Consider the following 17894-nt stretch of genomic DNA (forward strand, 5'->3'; position numbering starts at 1 on the left):
AAGCCTCCAGCAACCCCTTGCAGGGTTGTCGTTGTTACTCTTATAATAAATCAGGGGGTCTTCCAACTTGGCTCTTGGATGACTGGTGGGCTTCAAACTCCCAGAATTCCTCAGGCTGAGGAATTCTGGGAGTTGGAAGTCCACCAGTCGTCCAAGGGCCAAGTTGGAAGACCCCCCTGCTCTAAATGGGAGTCAATCCGTTCCACGCGCTGTGAAAAACACAAATTAAGGGTGGTTTAAAAAAAAAACCCACAACAGACTACATCGCGAGGTTGTTGTAAAACGCACGCTCCCTGCAAGCCGCAGTGGGGGGGGGGGGGAGGGCAACCCGCTTCTGCCAAGCCCGAAGCTCTTCAGTTGCCCCCTTCCCGAGGCTTTCCTCGTGGCCTCCTTTCCTTTGCAGCGAGGAAGTGAGCTCGCTTCCCTCTCCAGCCCAGGCGCGCCTGAACGCCTCCGGCTTGTTTGGTCTTGTGCCGGGTAGTTTTGCCGCACCTGCCCGCCCGCCCGCCGGCCGTGCCGAGCCGAGCCGAGCCGAGCCGGCCGGGGAAGCCCGAAGTGACACAAGGACGGAATTCCCCGGGGCGGGTGACGTCACGGGCTCCGGGCCGCGCGTGCCACTTAAGGGGGGAAGCGCCGCGGAGCTGCAGGCGAGCGGCCAGCCCGGGTTGGCGAATTCCCACGGGGCTCCGAAGCGTCTTTCTCCGCCGTAAGTGCTTCCCTGGCCTCTCCCCTCCAGCCTCCGAGTCCTGGGCTCCGGTGGGGAGGGAAAGCCCGTTCTTCGGGACTCTGGTTCTTTCTTTCTTTCTTTCTTTCTTTCTTTCTTTCTTTCTTTCTTTCTTTCTTTCTTTCTTTCTTTCTTTCTTTCTTTCTTTCTTTCTTTCTTTCTCTCTCTCTCTCTCTCTCTCTCTCTCTCTCTCTCTCTTTCTTTCTTTTTCTTTCTTTCTTTCTTTCTTTCTTTCTTTCTTTCTTTCTCTCTCTCTCTCTCTCTCTCTCTTTCTTTCTTTTTCTTTCTTTCTTTCTTTCTTTCTTTCTTTCTTTCTTTCTTTCTTTCTTTCTTTCTTTCTTTCTTTCTTTCTTTCTTTCTTTCTTTCTTTCTTTCTTTCTTTCTTTCTTTCTTTCTTTCTTTCCTTTTCTGCTCCCCGGGAGACCCAACCTGGCTTGAATGCCAATGAAGGAGGCCGCTTGTAGCTTGGGGTTGACACGAGGGGTCCTTGGTGCTCTCCCAGCTGCGCGGTTTTCTTGCAGACGTTTCATTATCCTAACTAAGGAACATCATCAGAGGAGTTTGCAAGGAGGAGGAGGAGGAGGAGGAGGAGGTCTTGCAGACATTTCATGACCCAGCTAGGTAACACCATCAGTGCTACAGGAGGATGGGATTTGCGGAGAGGAGGAGGAGGAGGCGGACTGTGGGGTCCTTGGTGCTCTCTGAGCTGGGTGGTTTCCTTGCAGACGTTTCATGACCCAACTAGGGAACATCATCAGTGCTAGAAGGGAGTAGGGTTTGTGGAATGATGGAGGAGGAGGCGGACTGTGGGGTCCTTGGTGCTCTCTGAGCTGGGTGGTTTCCTTGCAGACATTTCATGACCTAACTAGGTAACATCATCAGTGCTAGAAGGGAGGGGGTGTGCAGAGAGGAGGAAGAGGAGGAGGACTGTGGGATCCTTGGTCTTCTCTGTGGTTTTCTTGCAGACATTTCATGGCCCAGCTACGTAACACCATCAGTGCTAGAGGAGGATGGGATTTGCGGAGAGGAGAAGGAAGAGGAGTGAGGGATCCTTGGTGCTCTCTGAGCTGGGTGGTTTTCTTGCAGACGTTTCATCACCCAACTAGGTAACATCATCAGTGCACAACGTCTGCAAGAAAACCACCAAGTTCAGGGAGCACCAAGCCCCCCCCCCCGCCCCTGCCTCTTGAATGGCATGCAACTTCTGGTTGAGCTGCAAGACCGGGCTCTTAAGGAGGAAGTGGATGAAGGTGGAAACTTGAATCGGTCAGCCTTTCACGAGATCCTTTGTTCTTCTGGCTGCAAAGTCAACAATTTCTCTTGAATTCAGCTGACAAACACAAACACACCAATGGCTGACATGATCTTTTCCTTCTCCTTTAAGGCCAGTGTGTTGTGCTGGTCGTTGACCAAAATAAAGAATGACAGAATAACAAAGTCGGAAGGGACCTTGGAGGACATCTAGTCCAACCCCCTGCTCTACCATTTCAGACAAATGGCTGTCCAGTCTCTTCTTTAAAACTCCCAGTGTTGGAGCACTCACAACTTCTGGAGGCAGGTTGTTCCACTGGTTAATTGTTCTAAGTGTCAGGAAATTTCTTCTTAGCTCCAGGCTGCTTCTCTCCTTGATGAGTTTCCATCCGTTGCTTCTTGTCCTGCCTTCGGGCGCTTTGGAGAATAGCTTGACTCCCTCTTCTTTGGGGCAGCCCCTGAGATATTGGAAGACTGCTGTCATGTCACCCCTGGTCCTTCTTTTCACTAGACCGGCCATCCCCAACTCCTGCAGCCGTTCTTCATAGGTTTTAGTCTCCAGGCCTTTAATCATCTTTGTTGCTCTTTTCTGCACTCTTTTCAAAGTCTCAACATCTTTTTTGTAATGTGGTGACCAAAACTGGATGCTGTATTGCAGATGTGGACTTCAGATCTATTAGATTCTAGCTCCCATCATCCCCATCAGGATAGTCAGCCAATGGCTACGTTGTAGGGGTGATGAGTGCATCACTTTAATATATCCAAGTTGCACCATTTTTCAAAAGTCTGGAATCAAAGCAACAGTAACCACTTCAATCCCCCCCCTTCTAATTCCGCCATATTTCTATGCATGCGTTTTATCTTTCACTTGTCATCAAACGGGTTTTGCATATTGCTTACACATGGTAAACTTGGGGCATGTGTGCATGCATACATATGAGTCATTCCTCAAATTGCCTTCCTCAAAATAATTGTTGGTCTAGTGCAGGGGTCAGCAACCTGAAACAGTGAAAGAGCCACTCGGAACCGGTTCCCTCACAAAAGGAAAAACTGGGAGCCGCAAAAAATGTGTGCACATGCGTGTACATGCGCGCGTGTGCAGAACAGGGTTTGACTGAAGAGTGGAGCCAAGGTGAGATATGCACCTACCCTGCATATTTGAATTGATTGGCTGAACTTTTTTAGTCCCACTTTTTTTTTTGGACTGCACATGGCAGAGGACTGGGAGCCGCAGGGGACGGCTGAAAGAGCCGCATGCGGCTCCGGAGCCGCGGGTTGCAGACCTGTGGTCTAGTGTAAAATCTTTAAACCAAGAGTCACTTCTGCATGAAGTGCTTCCCTGTGGTTCCCACCAAGGTTTTCGGCAACTGTGAGTAAACGAGCTTGAATTTCAGGGTTTGAATTTTGCATTTAGATATTTTTTTTGTTTGCATGCAGAACTAATGGGTGGAAGAACATTAAAGAGAGATCTAGTCTGGAACAATAACCAATTGGGGACATAAGCCAAGGCCTGCCTGTATATCACCTGTATGTGTTTTGTTGTTGTTGTTGTTGTTTCTTTTACTCTTTTGTTTTGCCAGATCAGTTGGTGGTTTCCATTTAGAAAATGACTATTGATTGTTTTTGCTTCTCTGCTTTGATTACGATTGCCCCCTTGAGCTACAGCGGGCCAAATTCAGCTTTTCACCATTCATTTTTCTCTCTCTGCAAAGGTTGACCTTTCACTGATTTCTGAAATATACAACCTTGGTACATAGTTTCTTCAAAGAGAAAGAAAGAAAGAAAGAAAGAAAGAGAGAAAGAAAGAAAGAAAGAAAGAAAGAAAGAAAGAAAGAAAGAAAGAAAGAAAGAAAGAAAGAAAGAAGAAAGAGAACGAAAGAAAGAAGAAAGAGAACGAAAGAAAGAAAAGAGAGAGAGAGAAAGAAAGAAAGAACAGAGAGAGAGAGAAAGAAAGAAAGAAAGAAAGAAAGAAAGAAAGAAAGAAAGAAAGAGAGAAAGAAAGAAAGAAAGAGAAAGAAAGAAAGAAAAAGAAAGAAAGAAAGAAAGAAAGAAGAAAGAAAGAAAGAAAGAAAGAGAAAGAAAGAAAGAAAGAAATCTGAAAGAGGTTCACAGGAATTAAAAAAGTAATAACTGTTATAAATTGAAGCTGCTTCTCAAAGAAAAAGTCAAGAGCAAAAGCAAGAAAAGAATTACAACTCAAGCACGGCTTTCTAAAATAAAGGGCTGTCCTTTATTTAAAAAAGAAAAGAAAAGAAAAGATGGCGGGTCCCTCTGCATCTCGGCCACCAATGCCGAAGACGGCCACCTTGGTTGATCTGTGGCACTTGGGGCCAGACGTTTCCGAGGAAGAGTACCTAAGTTCATTAGATGGGATAGCCACAACCCTACGTAGAAAAGGTCTCAAAGTGGCTTCGGGGTATTTCCTGTGCTGCCGGACCCCTGACCGTGAAAAGAATGGGGAGGACCTTGAGGCAGAGTTAAAAGTGTTTGGGGAGGTGGCGTCTGCCGAAACGTTTCTTGAGGCCTTTTACACCATTAAGCAGAAGCTGGACGAAAAGGGCGAGGAAAAGATTGCCCTCCTGTTATCCGGGCAGAGAAAATCCGTCGTGAGGAAGTACATTGACCACCTCTTCACCGGACTTTACCAGTTTGAGTTGATAGAGCTGCCCCAGACCGGCAAAGAACAGCGCTTGAAGAAGTCCGAGGCGGAGAGGATCCAGAAGGAAATAAACCAGTTTTTGGAAAGGCTTCCCAGCCTGAAAGGAAACCTCACCATCCTCAAATCTTCACTGATCCCAGGTAACCTGGGAAAATATTTATTTATTCAGTAGTATGCCCGCCTTTATTGTTTTGACGAATAACTCAAAGCACCCAATGTAGCGTGTTATTTACGACGGTCGCGGTGTCCCGTGATCCCCTTTTACGACCTTTGGAGAAGGGAAGTCAGCCAGGAAGCCGTGTTCGCTAAACGGCTTTGTCGCTAACTTGAGAGCTGCAGTGATTCACTTAGCAACTGTAGGAGAGAAAGGTCGTAAAACGGCACAAGCTCGCTTAACGATGATCTTGCTGAGTAACAGAAATTTTGATTCTCAGTGGTGTTCCTAAGTCAAGGGCTAGTGTGTTAACTTATAGTCTTGGTTTTTTTTAAATGGCTTGTGATACAGGAACAAAAATGAAACATGGGGAGCAAATAAGAAAAAACAAACCACACAAGCGCAAGTGAACAGAGGTAAAAAGCGAAAAAGAAAGTAACAGAAAATAAATAAATGTTGAAATAGATGCACATGAAACAAACGAAAAAAAGAGATCCATTCTTAACCTGCCAGATCATCTCTTTTAATTGTGAGAAATATCGATCGGACTTTCCGTAGCATTGATAATAAGTAAGCTTGTTCATTTGTAGAAAGTGAGCCTCTGACTTCAATTCACAGTTTCAAATCAGATACTTTCAGTAAACTTTTTAGCTCACAGTAAATCCACAGGTCTTCATGTTTCAGTAGATTCCAAATATTCTATATAGCTGTGTTTAATTCAGGGACACATTCATGTCTTTAGGCCAAATATCTCTTCACAAAAGCAGATTGATAATTTAATATTTACTGTAAACATCTGGATATTAATCCTTAGTAAACCGAAACGGTGCCATGGTAGAACAAGCCCAAATTATACTGATTTCCTCAGAAATATTAGATTTCTAACACTCAAAAGTTTAAAAATACATTCCTTATTGCATATCCTTGGAGGGTGTTTTTTTGTTTAAGTGCACTGTAAGTTCACAGAACACAAATTTAACATTATTTAAAACACTATAGACTGTTAATTTGCTAGTTCCGTGTGGTTTCCTGCTACTATCTATATATAATCCTTTCTAAATAATATTGAACAGTATTAAATGTAGATTTGGGAGCTTTCAATACTTGTCTAGTAATATCAGTAATTTAGGAATTTCGGATGCGGCTGTTGTGTCAGGTCCTGTTTTATTTTAAGCAGTGTATGAAAAAAATAAGTCAGAAAATGAGCCCAAAGTCATCGTTAATAAACTATTTTTAATATATTTTGTAGCCCTTAAGAAAATAATAAGTTCTGAATAAACAAGAGAGCAATTTTTGAAGTGGAGTCTGCTGGAATTTTTAACCAGACTGAGGTTTTGTTTTGTTTTTTAAAAAAATGCATCTTAAAAACATAAGGAAAGTTATGCTCACACTCTGAAAATAAGTGCCTTTTTTTTTCCTTTTGTGTTTTAAAACTTTTTTCAGAACATGTTTTCCTGCATGGATTCACCACAAGAACAGGAGGCATCTCATATGAACCAACGCTGAGCTCTTTAAATCTCTTTAGCAGTTCTAAGCGGCGGGACCCACCGGCCGTGGTTAAAGAAAACCTCCGACGCTTGTCCCAGGCTGCTGGGTTCAACCCAGATATGTATCACAGCATAAAGGTAAGACTCGGAGTAACTAAGAAGGTTTGTTCTTGGGTTGAACTATGGGGACCTTGGTGCTCTCTGAGCTGGGTGGTTTTCTTCCAGACGTTTCATGACCCAACTAGGTAACATCTTCAGTGCTAGAAGGGAGGGGGGATTGTGGAAAGGAGGAGGAGGAGGAGGAGAAAGAGAAAAAGTGTGGGGTCCTTGTTGCTCTCTGAGCTGGGTGGTTTTCTTCCAGACGTTTCATGACCCAACTAGGTAACATCTTCAGTGCTAGAAGGGAGAGGATGTGTGGACAGGATGAGGAATAGGAATGTGGGGTCCTTAATGGACTCTGAGCTTGGTTGTTTCCTTGCAGACCTTTCATGACCCAACTAGGTAACATCTTCAATGCTAGAATGGAGGAGGAGGAGGAGTGTGGGGTCCTTGGGGCTCTCTGAGCTGGGTTGTTTCCTTGCAGACCTTTCATGACCCAACTAGGTAACATCTTCAATGCTAGAAGGGAGGAGGAGGAGGAGTGTGGGGTCCTTGGGGCTCTTTGAGCTGGATTGTTTCCTTGCAGACGTTTCATGACCCAACTAGGTAACATCTTCAGTGCTAGAAGGGAGTGGGATTTGTGGAAGGGAGGAGGAGGAGAGGACTTTATTTTTCTTTGAAAAGACATTAATGGGGTCCTATGTTGTCTCTGAGCTTGGTGGTTTCTTTGCAGACCTCTCATTACCCAATGAGGGAACATCTTCAATGCCAGAAAAAAAGTGTATATACAGTAAAAGGAGAGCGAACCCCCCTAGCGCTGATAATGTTCTCTCTTTCTGCAAGAAAACCACCCAGCTCGGAGACAACACAGAGTGCTAGAAACAAGGGCATTTAAACAGAGAGTAAATCCCATGTCAGGACCCACCCCAAACCACGTCTTAGGAAGACAAAATTCTTGGAGTCAAATCTATTCCAAAAAGAATCTTTACTATGACATGCTTGGTTGTAGGAAACGAGACAGGACTTAATATTATCCCACGAAGTAAACCCTTATAAAGAGTTCCCGGTTTAACCCCCCTTAACCCCATTTGGTCAGTCCCCCATCCTTCCTCTCGTATCATCCCTCTCGTGGGAAAAAGGTACTTAGGACCCTTCATGTTTATTGCTCTCTTCCGTGACAAAAGCCAGATGCTAGCCCCACCTTTTGTTTCCCCAGCTCAAAAGGCTTCTCCTTTCCTTTGAAATGCCTAATACCGGTTCAATACACATCCATTCTCTTCTCTTCGGGAGATGGCAGAATCCATGGAATAATGTTTGAAACATTCCATTTACAGTATGAATATGATATAAATGGATTCTGACACCCCACTCCCCGGGTCATGAAACGTCGGCAAGGAAACAAGCAAGCTCAGAGAACACCAAGGAACTGACAGTCCTCCTCCTCCTCATCTCCACAAACCCACTCCCTTCTAGCGCTGGTGACGTTACTTAGTTGGGTCATGAAACGTCTGCAAGGAAAGAAACTGAGAAAGCACCCAGAGGTTCGCAATTCCCCTCCACCGGTTCACTGTGACTTAAATTGCTCGAACGATGGAATGGCTCTGGGACTATTGGTTGAGGAAGTCCTAAAGGAAACGGACAGACGGAGCCAAAGACAGGACCTAATCCAGTTTTTCACACGGCCCTCCTTGTTCGTGTGTGAACAGGTCAACCACGCCAATGACGTGTGGGTGATGGGAAGGCCCAAACCAGGGAGCTACGATGGAATCGTAACTAACCAAAGAGGAGTCACCGTTGCAGCCCCTGGAGCAGACTGCATTCCTGTTCTGTTTGCTGACCCGGTCAGAAAAGTTTGTGGAGCTGCCCATTCAGGTAATGCAACAAATAGCTGAGGCTTTGGAGAGGTCAAAGGTTGCACGCGCGGTCCAGCTTTCTGTATCTATCCAATTCAGGTAGGCTGTGAGCCTCCTCAGTGCTTCAGGCTAGAATTCTGCATTGTGCATCTTTGCCACAGTACACAAGCAGTCCTCCAGTTACATCCACCAGGGAGCCCGGAATTTTTTTGTCGCTAAGGGAAACATTTCTTAAGTGAGTTTGCCCCATCTTGCGACTTTTCTGTGCCACAGTTGTTAGCGAACCATTGCACTTTTTTTAAGGTAGTAACACGGTCGTTAAGTGAAACTGGATTCCCCCTTGACTTTGCTGGTCAGGAGGTTGCAAAAGGGGATCACGTGACCCTGGTACACGTCAACCGTCATAAGTACATGCCAGTTGCCAAGCCTCTGAACTTCAAACAGGTGACCCTGGGGATACAGCGACAGCCGTAAGTGTGAAAAGGGGCCGTAAGTCACTTTTCCCAGAGCTGTTCTAACTTTGAACGGTCTCTAAATGCCGTTGTAAGTTTGAACGGTCAGTAAATGAACTCTTGTGGGTCAAAGATTACCTGTATTTGTTTCAGGAAGCTCTTTGCTGGATTGAAGTCACCCTTTTTCAGACCCAAAGGTGCTTTTTCCAAAAGGCAACTGGACTTTCTTGGGGATTTTCTGAAGAACTTTTTTCAGAACTGGAGAAGCTTCTTGGATGAGAAGCGAGACATCTTCAGGGGGGAAAATTAGCCAAGAAAATCCAGTTGCCTTTTGGAAAAAGCACCTTTGGGACAACCGTCATTTGGAGGACGGAGAATTCCCATAGGACAACCTTTCTCAGACATTATTACACGGCTTGCCGCAAAAGAAGGATTTTGAAAACCAGGCAAGTTTGACGAGGGCCAAACGTGAAGTTCTCTCCACTTTGTAGCCAAGTTTCATCACTGTCTTAAAAATAATTGTGAGAAATCGCTAGGCGGAATAGTAGTAGTAGTAGTAGTAGTAGTAGTAGGAAGAAGAAGAAGAAGAAGAAGAAGAAGAAGAAGAAGAAGAAGAAGAAGAAGAAGAAGAAGAAGAAGAAGAAGAAGGAAGAAGAGGAAGAGGAAGAGGAAGAGGAAGAAGAAGAAGAAGAAGAAGAAGAAGAAGAAGAAGAAGAAGAAGAAGAAGAAGAAGAAGAAGAAGAAGAAGAAGAAGAGGAGGAGAAAATAAACATGTTCACGTCAAGATATGTATAGACCGCTTGCTTGCTCCTTCCGGCCGCTGCTGACTTCAGGTGATTGTGGCTTGCAAAAAACAGTGTTGACTTGCATAAGGAAAATTGCGCTGCCCTCTGCTTCTTTTGTTGCCAGGGTGCCAAGATTGATTGCTGATCCCTGCGGTGTTTTTCTCACTACTTCCTCGTTCTTTGTTTGGGGGAAGTCAGGGCATGGCCAGCACATTCTGTTCCCCGGATTTTGAAAGGCTGAGTCACCTTGAGCAGTTTAAAATAGTTCACTGGAAAAGGGATAGAATAGAATAGTGACAATTGTTCTCCTTTTCCCGTCTACCAAGGGGACAGAGAAAAGGAAATTCCGATGCGACTCGGGGATTCCGAGGGATCCCCGTTTTCGTCGCTTTGTTTTTCTTTAAAAGCAAAAAAAAAAGAGGCACTAATGGTTTTAAACCTGTGAAATTGGTAAAAAAAAAAATTATCTACAAGGCGATTTACAGGTGCCCCTCGGCTCACGGCCCCAACCGAGGACGGCATTTCTGGTGCTAAGCGAAACATTTGTGAAGCAAGCGTTCTCCCATTTTGTGACCTTTTTTGCCGCCGTTGTTAAATGAGTCGCTGCAGCGGTTAGGTTAGTAACACCGCTGTTAAGTGAATCCGGCTCCCCCAATGGAAGGTGGCAAAAAGGCACGCTGCGACCGTCATAAATACGAACCAGTGGCCAAGCCTCTGGATTTTGATCCCGTGACCCCGGTTGATGCTGCAGCGGTCGTAAGTGTGAGAAACGGTCCTAAGTCGCTTTCTTCAGTGCCGTTGTAGCTTTGAACGGTCGCTAAACGAGCTGTTGTAAATCGGGGATGGCTTGCATAAAAAAATGTTGACTAGTTCTTCTTTGCATAGTGTGGATAGTCCTTGACTTACGACCACATTCAGAATCAGAATTTCTGTGGCTTTATAAAGTCAGGCTTGATTGGACATTAAGTGAATCACCGCAAGTTGTTCAGTGAATCATAGGGCTGTTCAGCAAATCCAGATTCCTCCCCCCCCCCCTCCTTAATTGATTTTGGTTGCAGAACACTGGCTGTGAAGTTTGCAAAGGGAGATCATACGATCCTGGGAGATTGCAACCGTGATAAATATAGGCCGTGAATTTTAGACAGCGAAGCTTGATCACGTGACCGTGGGAACCCTACAACGGTTGTAATTAATTGCAAAGACTGTCCTTGCACACTTCTACAGTGTGCGGTATATAGGATTGGCAGGGTTGTTTTGCATATCCTTGCATTTAAATCCTAGCCGCACAAGTTGCCTTATTATTTTGGTCTGTGTTTCAGGCTGGCAAGGCACCCTGCTTGGGGTCTCAATGGCTGTAGTTACCGCTATGGTGACAGAATACGGTTGTAAGGTAAAGGATATCCTCGTAGTTCTTGGACCATCTGTTGGGCCCTGTTGCTTTACGTTACCCAAGCAATCGGCGAGAGAATTTTACAAGATTGACCCAACGTGCGTAAGATGTTTTGAATCACCCAATCCGTACGTCGATATTCGGAGAGCAACACGGTAAGCTTGGCCTTGAGGACCCTTTAGAATAACGGAATAACGGAGTTGGAAGGGACCTTGGAGGTCATCTAGTCCAACCCCCTGCTCAGGCAGGAAACCCTATACCATTTCAGACAAATGGCTGTCCAGTCTCTTCTTAAAAACTTCCAGTGTTGGAGCATTCACCGCTTCTGGAGGCAGGTGGTTCCACTGGTTAATTGTTCTAACTGTCAGGAAGTTTCTCCTTAGTTCCAGGTTGCTTCTCTCCTTGGTGAGTTTCCCTCCGTTGCTTCTTGTCCTGCCTTCAGGCGCTTCCTCTCTGTGACAGCCCCTTAAATATTGGAAGACTGCTGTGCTGTAAAATAACATTAATTACATTAATTAATACCTGAATCCTCCATGCCCCTGTTTATGATTTTTATCTATTTTTTTAATATGCAAGTTGCCTTATTCTGCTATTAATATAACTTTAGAAAAGCTGAGATATTGGGAATTGGGAACTTCTGATAATGTTGATAACTTTGAAGGTTCTCAATATCAAAGATAAAGACAATAAAGTTTTCCAACAACAATTCTTGCTGGAAATGTTAATTGCCCACTTTCCCCAGTTGGGAAATGACTAGTTGCTATTCCATCGTAATTTTTGTGTGTGTGTGTGTGTGTGTAGTGATTTAATAACTACAACATAACATTCTCTCTTTGTGTCTTTCCCTGAAACAGACTTCTCCTGGAGGCTGGAGGGGTCCTATCGGTGAACATTCAGGATGACTCCATAACAGACCCCAAACAAAACCTTACTCTTTGCACATCGTGTTATCCCGACAAGTTCTTCTCGCACGTTCGAGATGGAGAAAATTTTGGGACCCAGATTGGCTTCATATCTATTAAAAACTAAGGGTACATCCTAAACCCTGAGAACAATTGATGAAGCCTGATTAACTTTCCTTATTCGTAGAAAAATCCTAGCAACACTTATAGTTTCCAATCAAACTTTTAAACTGTTTGCAGCAAAAAGTTGGAGGATTTGGGTATGGGTAGTCTAGAGAAAAGAAGGACTAGGGGTGTCACGATAGCAATGTTCTGGTGTTTAAGGGGTTCCTACAAGGATGAGGAAGTCAAACTATTTTCCATAGCAGCAGAAGGCAAGACAAGAAACAACGGATGGAAATTAATCAAAGGGAGAAGCAACCTGGAATTAAGAAGAAACTTCCTAACAGAGAGGACAATTAACCAGTGGAACAGCTTGCCACCAGAGGTTGTGGATGCTCCAACCCTGGAAGTTTTTAAGAAGAGACTGGACAGCCACTTGTCTGAAATGGTATAGGGTCTCCTGCTTGAGCAGGGGGCTGGACTAGATGACCTCCAAGGTCCCTTCCAGTTCTATTCTGACCTTCCAATGCTTCTGCTGAATCTTGTATTCCATAACTCAATGAGGATTTATTTTGCCAAAAAGGGAACACAAAGATTTAAGCACCTTTACATCAGCAATCAATGCCTAGATAAGCAGAGATTAACACCAAGGTTAACATCAGACCAACAATCAGGAAGTAAACAATACCCCAATTGCTGAACTGCCAAACAAGTTAACAGTAACAGCCCAGCCAAGCTCTAAGAGGATTCCCACCAACATTGATAGAGCAAGCCACACTGCCTGCTAGCACTGATGATGTTACCTAGTTGGGCAATGAAATGTCTGCAGGAAAACAACCAAGCTGAGAGAACACCAAGGACCCCTCAAGATTATATTTCTACATGTACTTATCAAAGCTTCGTTTCAGACTGAAAGTTACACCCGAGTGTTGTGGCCGTTCAGGTGAAGATTTGATCAGAATAACAGCAATTATGTCCCTTGCCTGTAAGCCTCATTTCAACCTTTTAAATAAAATATAGATGTTACAAACACATCCACTCGTCCTCCTGCATTTCTTCAACCTATCAGAATAGCATTTTTCTTGCATTTGAGGAACTATCCTTTTTTTAACGCTCAATTTTAAGCATCTTCTTCGTTCCTCTATATTCCAACTTTGCTTTGTCTTCCTTCCAGTGTGTGTGTGTGTGTGTGTGTGTGTGTGTGTAAACCATTTTGCCTGTTCATCCTCTCTGTTTTACGATATTTTTGTCCCCCTGGATGTGGGTGTTAATGCAGGAGGTCCATTTATGTGTGTTTTTCCCCCTAACTATTCAGTTCCACAACTGATTCAGTGGGTGGCACTGTGTAGTTACAAATGCCATTTAACACACCACCCACCACCACCACCCCTTGCAAGACTATCCATCAATCAGAATAGAGCTAGAAGGGATCATTCAGGCACTCGGCATTTTGGAAGCATTTTTCCCTCTGTGTAATTCTGCAGCTTTGCTCCAGAGAGAGACATATTTATCAGATGGGGGGGGGTAACATGCAGCTCTTATTTACATGCAATTTGGAATCTATCCGCCCAGTGGATCAATACTGCTAAGCTGCATAAATGTAATCGTGATTTTTACTCCTTTGTGCCAGATTAAGGGGAAGGAGGACTCGTTGACCTTGTCTGCCTTGATAACCATGTAAATCCAATATAATCAAGGGGGGAGGAATACATGGACTGACCAGCAGCAAAGGCTCCTTAACAGGAAATCACTCCGTATGGTTTTTTTTCCACTTCCTCTCTTTGTTTGCCAGCAATATACTGCCATAATATATAGTCTGCAGTGAGTGGAAAGACTTGGTTTTCCAACAGTGGAAAGCAAAGTGGTGGACATCAAGATTAATATAATTGTTTAATAAATTTTAATCTCTGCTCTGCAGGTGAGAGGAATTGGAATCTTGTTGCATGGAGCAGGTTGCTCAAGAATTAATAACTTAAGATTGATTCCCAAGTGCAGTGTCTCCCAACCTCGGCAATTTTATGACGTGTGAATCTCAAAACTCCCGTGTTTCTCCTTGTGGTCTCCCAGGTTTGGCCACTTATGACTGTCCACCTTGAGGCAAAAATCCTTTTTACACACCCTTCTCCAAAAAGGAGATGACTTGTTAGCAACTTCCTTCCTCCATGTTCTACGAACGTGACCTTGGGAATGCTACAACGGTCGTAAGTGTGAAAAGCAAGTGTAAGTCATGCTTTTCAGCGCTGTTGTAACTTTGGTGACTAAAGGAGGGCTATTTGTAATTCCACTCAAAACACCTGTTCCTTGTATTGGGAAGACGTCTAAAAACACCAACAGGAACATTTTCCACTTTACACCAAAGGCCGCAGCTGCCAGTAGAACCAAACAGTCAGGACAATTAACCAGTGGAACAGCCTGCCACCAGAAATCGTGGGTGCTCCATCACTGGAGGTTTTTAAGAAGAGACTGGACGGTCACCTGTCTGAGATGGTATAGGTTCTCCTGCTTGAGCAGGGGGCTGGACTAGAAGACCTCCAAGATCCCTTCCAGTTCTATTATTATTATTATCATTATTATTGTTGTTGTTTGTTGTTGTTATTGATGATGATGATAATAATAATAATAATAATAATAATAATAATAATAATAATAATAATAATAATAATAAAAAAGTTGGAAGGGACCTTGGAAGTCATCTAGTCCAACCCCCTGCTCAGGCAGGAAACTCTATACCATTTCAAACAAATGGCTGTACAATCTCTTCTTAAAGACTTCCAGGGTTGGAGCATCCACAGCTTCTGGAGGCAGGTTGTTTCACTCGTGAATTGTTCTCACTGTCAGGAAGTTTCTCCTTAGCTCCAGGTTGCTTCTCTCCTTGACTAGTTTCCATCCGTTGCTTCTTCTCCTGCCTTCAGGCGCTCTGGAGAAAAGCTTGACTCCCTCTTCTTTGGGGCAGCCCCTGAGATATTGGAAGACTGTTATCATGTCACCCCTGGTCCTTCTCTTCATTAAACTAGACATACGTAATTCCAGCAACCGTTCCTTGTAAGTTTTATCCTCCAGTCCCCTAATCATCTTTGTTGATTAGGATTAGGATTTTTATTCCTTGCAGTCATCTGGTTGTTAGTACTCCCTCTGAGAATCACTGAGGCCACTTGGACAGAGAAACATAAACCTCCAAGTGGCCTCAAGGATTCAGATGGAGTGCAAATGACCAGATGGAGGAAGGAAGGATTTATATGCAAGGAATATAAATCCTTCCATCCTCCATCATTCACTCAGAACCGAAGAAGCTTCTTGGATGAGAAGTGAAACATCTTCAACGAAAAACCAAGGAAGTCCAGTGGCCTCTTGGAAAAAGCACCTTTGGGACAGATTTAGGGTGGAAAGGACCTGCACGCGAAAGATTTTGCAGCTAAGGAAGGAGATAAGGAAATAACTGAAAGCCACTTTGGGTTCGGTGTGTGGCTCGCACACAAAAAAATAGAATGAGCTTTCATCGTACTATCATGGCCGCCATCTTGACAGCCCACACTCTTTGCCCTGCACTAAATTATTATTGTCAACAGGCAGAGGCTTTTCAAAGACCAGCTTATTTCCTTTTGACACCAGTCAGCTTGTCGAAGTGAGAATTAAAACCACTGGAGATGTTTTGAAGGCTCCCCAGGCTCTCTGTTTTCCCGAAAAAAAAGTACGCAAACAATGTTGGAAGTGTGTGTAATTTTGATACGGGTGTATATTTAGCCCCGAGAAGAAGTGAAACGACACAAAAGCAGTATCGCCATTTTTTTTCCTTGACAGAATTGTCCCTCTCCAAAAAAATGTTCTGGGCTTAAGCACAAAAGGGGGTCTCTTTCTTAACATCTTCCCATAACTTCACTATGGGTTACAAATCCAGATTACATAAAAGGAAGTACAATATGTAATACTAACAGCACTGTAGGATACACGGTAAGCAGCCCTCTAGTCACATGTAGCCTACTCTGCCTGTCAACCACACATGGATTGTGGGGTTCTTGGTGGTTCCTTGATGGGGCCATTGTTTGCTTCTTCATTGTTGGTCTAGGAACTACCAACTCCAAGAAACAAGGACCCCCAAGACCTCTCCCACCAACATGGACAGGGCAAGCGAATAGTATATAAAAAGAAAACAAACCCCACTGCCTTCTACCACTGATGATGTTCCCTAGTTGGGTCATGAAAGGTCTGCAAGAAAACCACCAAGCTCAGAGAGCACAATCTTCCTCCTCCTCCTCCTCCTCTTCTCCACAAACCCCCCTCCCTCCTAGCACTGATGATGTTCCCTAGTTGGATCATGAAAGGTCTGCAAGAAAACCACCAAGCTCAGAGAGCACCAAGGACCCCACAATCTTCCTCCTCCTCCTCCTCCTCTTCTCCACAAACCCCCCCTCCCTCCTAGCACTGATGATGTTCCCTAGTTGGATCATGAAAGGTCTGCAAGAAAACCACCAAGCTCAGAGAGCACCAAGGACCCCACAATCTTCCTCCTCCTCCTCCTCCTCTTCTCCACAAACCCCCCTCCCTCCTAGCACTGATGATGTTCCCTAGTTGGATCATGAAAGGTCTGGAAGACCTTTGAGCTACAAATATTCTCTTCTTTCGATAACTCAGGATTGAACTGTGGTGTCCTCTCCGAGCTGGATGGTTTTCTTGCAGACCTTTCATGACCCAACTAGGGAACATCATCAGTGCTAGAAGGGAATGGGGATTATGGGGAGGAGGAGGAGGAGGAGGAGGAGGAGGAGGAGGAGGAGGAGGAGGAGGAGGAGGAGGAGGAGGACTGTAAGATCCTTGATGCTCTCTGAGCTGGGTGGTTTTCTTGCAGACTTTTCATCACCAAACTAGGTAATATCATCAGTGAGTAATGAAAGGTCTGCAAGAAAACCATCAAGCTCAGAGAGCATCAAGGACCCCACAGTTCAGTCCTGAGCTACAAATATTCTCTTTTACTTGGAGCCCATGAATTCTACAGGCTACAGATGCAAACGTGACCACATTAGGAGCTATCTTGAGATCTTTCTCTGTGCAAAGAAGATGCCCGAGGACTTCTTCTGTCCAAGTTGAAAACAGGCTAAGAAGAGCTGTTTGTAGCTCATTACAGATGTCTTAGTAAAACAAAAATTCCAAAAAAGCAGAACTCGATCGATATTCCTGTCTTTATGAGGGCTTAGGACAGGGGTGTCAAACTCAATTTCATTGAGGGCCGCATCAGCATTGCGGTTGCCCTCAAGGGGCCAGGTGGGTGTGGCCTGGGTGGGCATGGCTAAAGTGCATATGGCCTACTGGGTGGGCATGGCCAGCTCTACATCGTTGGCATCAAGGGTGCCTATGGGGGCCTGGGCAGGAGTGGGACAGATCTGAGGGTCTCTGGCAGGAGGAGGGTCTCTGGGCCAGGGCCAAGGCAGTGGGGGCCGTTCCCTCACTGTTTCCAGGATGGCTTCGCGGGCCACATGAAACCACTTTGCGGGCCGGATCTGGCCCCCGGGCCTTGTGTTTGACATGTCTGGCTTAGGAGATGTTGAGTAATTTACCAACTGCTATCGGTAAATATGAAAGTGCAGGAACGCGAAGGCCCTCCAAATGTATGGTTTCTAAGTTGATCCAAATATAATATTGACTTGAAATAAAATGGACTGTGACTGGATGACATCCTTCTATCAGCTGTTTGAATTCTGTACCGACAGTTCTTGATCCGAGAACTGCCATTTTCAGATGTCAGCACCGCCCCCCCCCACTTGAAAATCCCAATTTTTTGTGTCTTTTGATCAGTGTTCCTAAGAGGAACAACATTTGTCTATTCGTGAGCTGTCGTAAATGTTGAGCTTTGAACCAATATTTAAATACACAAAGCTATACCCTCATTTTAATTTTTATAAGCCCCTTGTGCATCTAAAACTGCTCTGTTCTTGCGTGCAACTTTGTGAACTCCTTCAACTGTCTTTCACTTCTGCAGATTGTGTGTAGCCGTTGATAGAGATCCGATTGCCAAAAAAAGAGGAAGAGTTCCTTGTCTATTTG

General features: G+C 44.6%; 1 protein-coding gene across 3 annotated transcripts; it reads left to right on the forward strand.

Moving 5' to 3' along the window:
* The first annotated feature begins 389 nt into the window (after positions 1 to 389).
* Positions 390 to 12846, forward strand: LACC1 (laccase domain containing 1). 3 transcript variants are annotated; one of them, XM_081328013.1, is made up of 6 exons: positions 390 to 1494; positions 3766 to 4774; positions 6232 to 6413; positions 8081 to 8246; positions 10784 to 11009; positions 11709 to 12846. In XM_081328013.1, the coding sequence occupies exons 2-6, from the start codon at positions 4234 to 4236 to the stop codon at positions 11881 to 11883; spliced, it is 1290 nt and encodes a 429-aa protein (XP_081184139.1). In that variant the 5' UTR covers positions 390 to 1494; positions 3766 to 4233; the 3' UTR covers positions 11884 to 12846. The 3 variants fall into 3 exon arrangements, with proteins under 3 accessions (XP_081184139.1, XP_081184138.1, XP_081184137.1); XM_081328012.1 differs by having other exon boundaries at positions 390 to 706; positions 3688 to 4774; XM_081328011.1 differs by lacking the exon at positions 390 to 1494 and having other exon boundaries at positions 2898 to 4774.
* The last annotated feature ends 5048 nt before the right edge of the window (positions 12847 to 17894 follow it).

The sequence above is a fragment of the Vipera berus genome, assembly GCF_964194415.1.
Source record: "Vipera berus genome assembly, chromosome: 4".
Classification (NCBI taxonomy): domain Eukaryota; kingdom Metazoa; phylum Chordata; class Lepidosauria; order Squamata; family Viperidae; genus Vipera; species Vipera berus.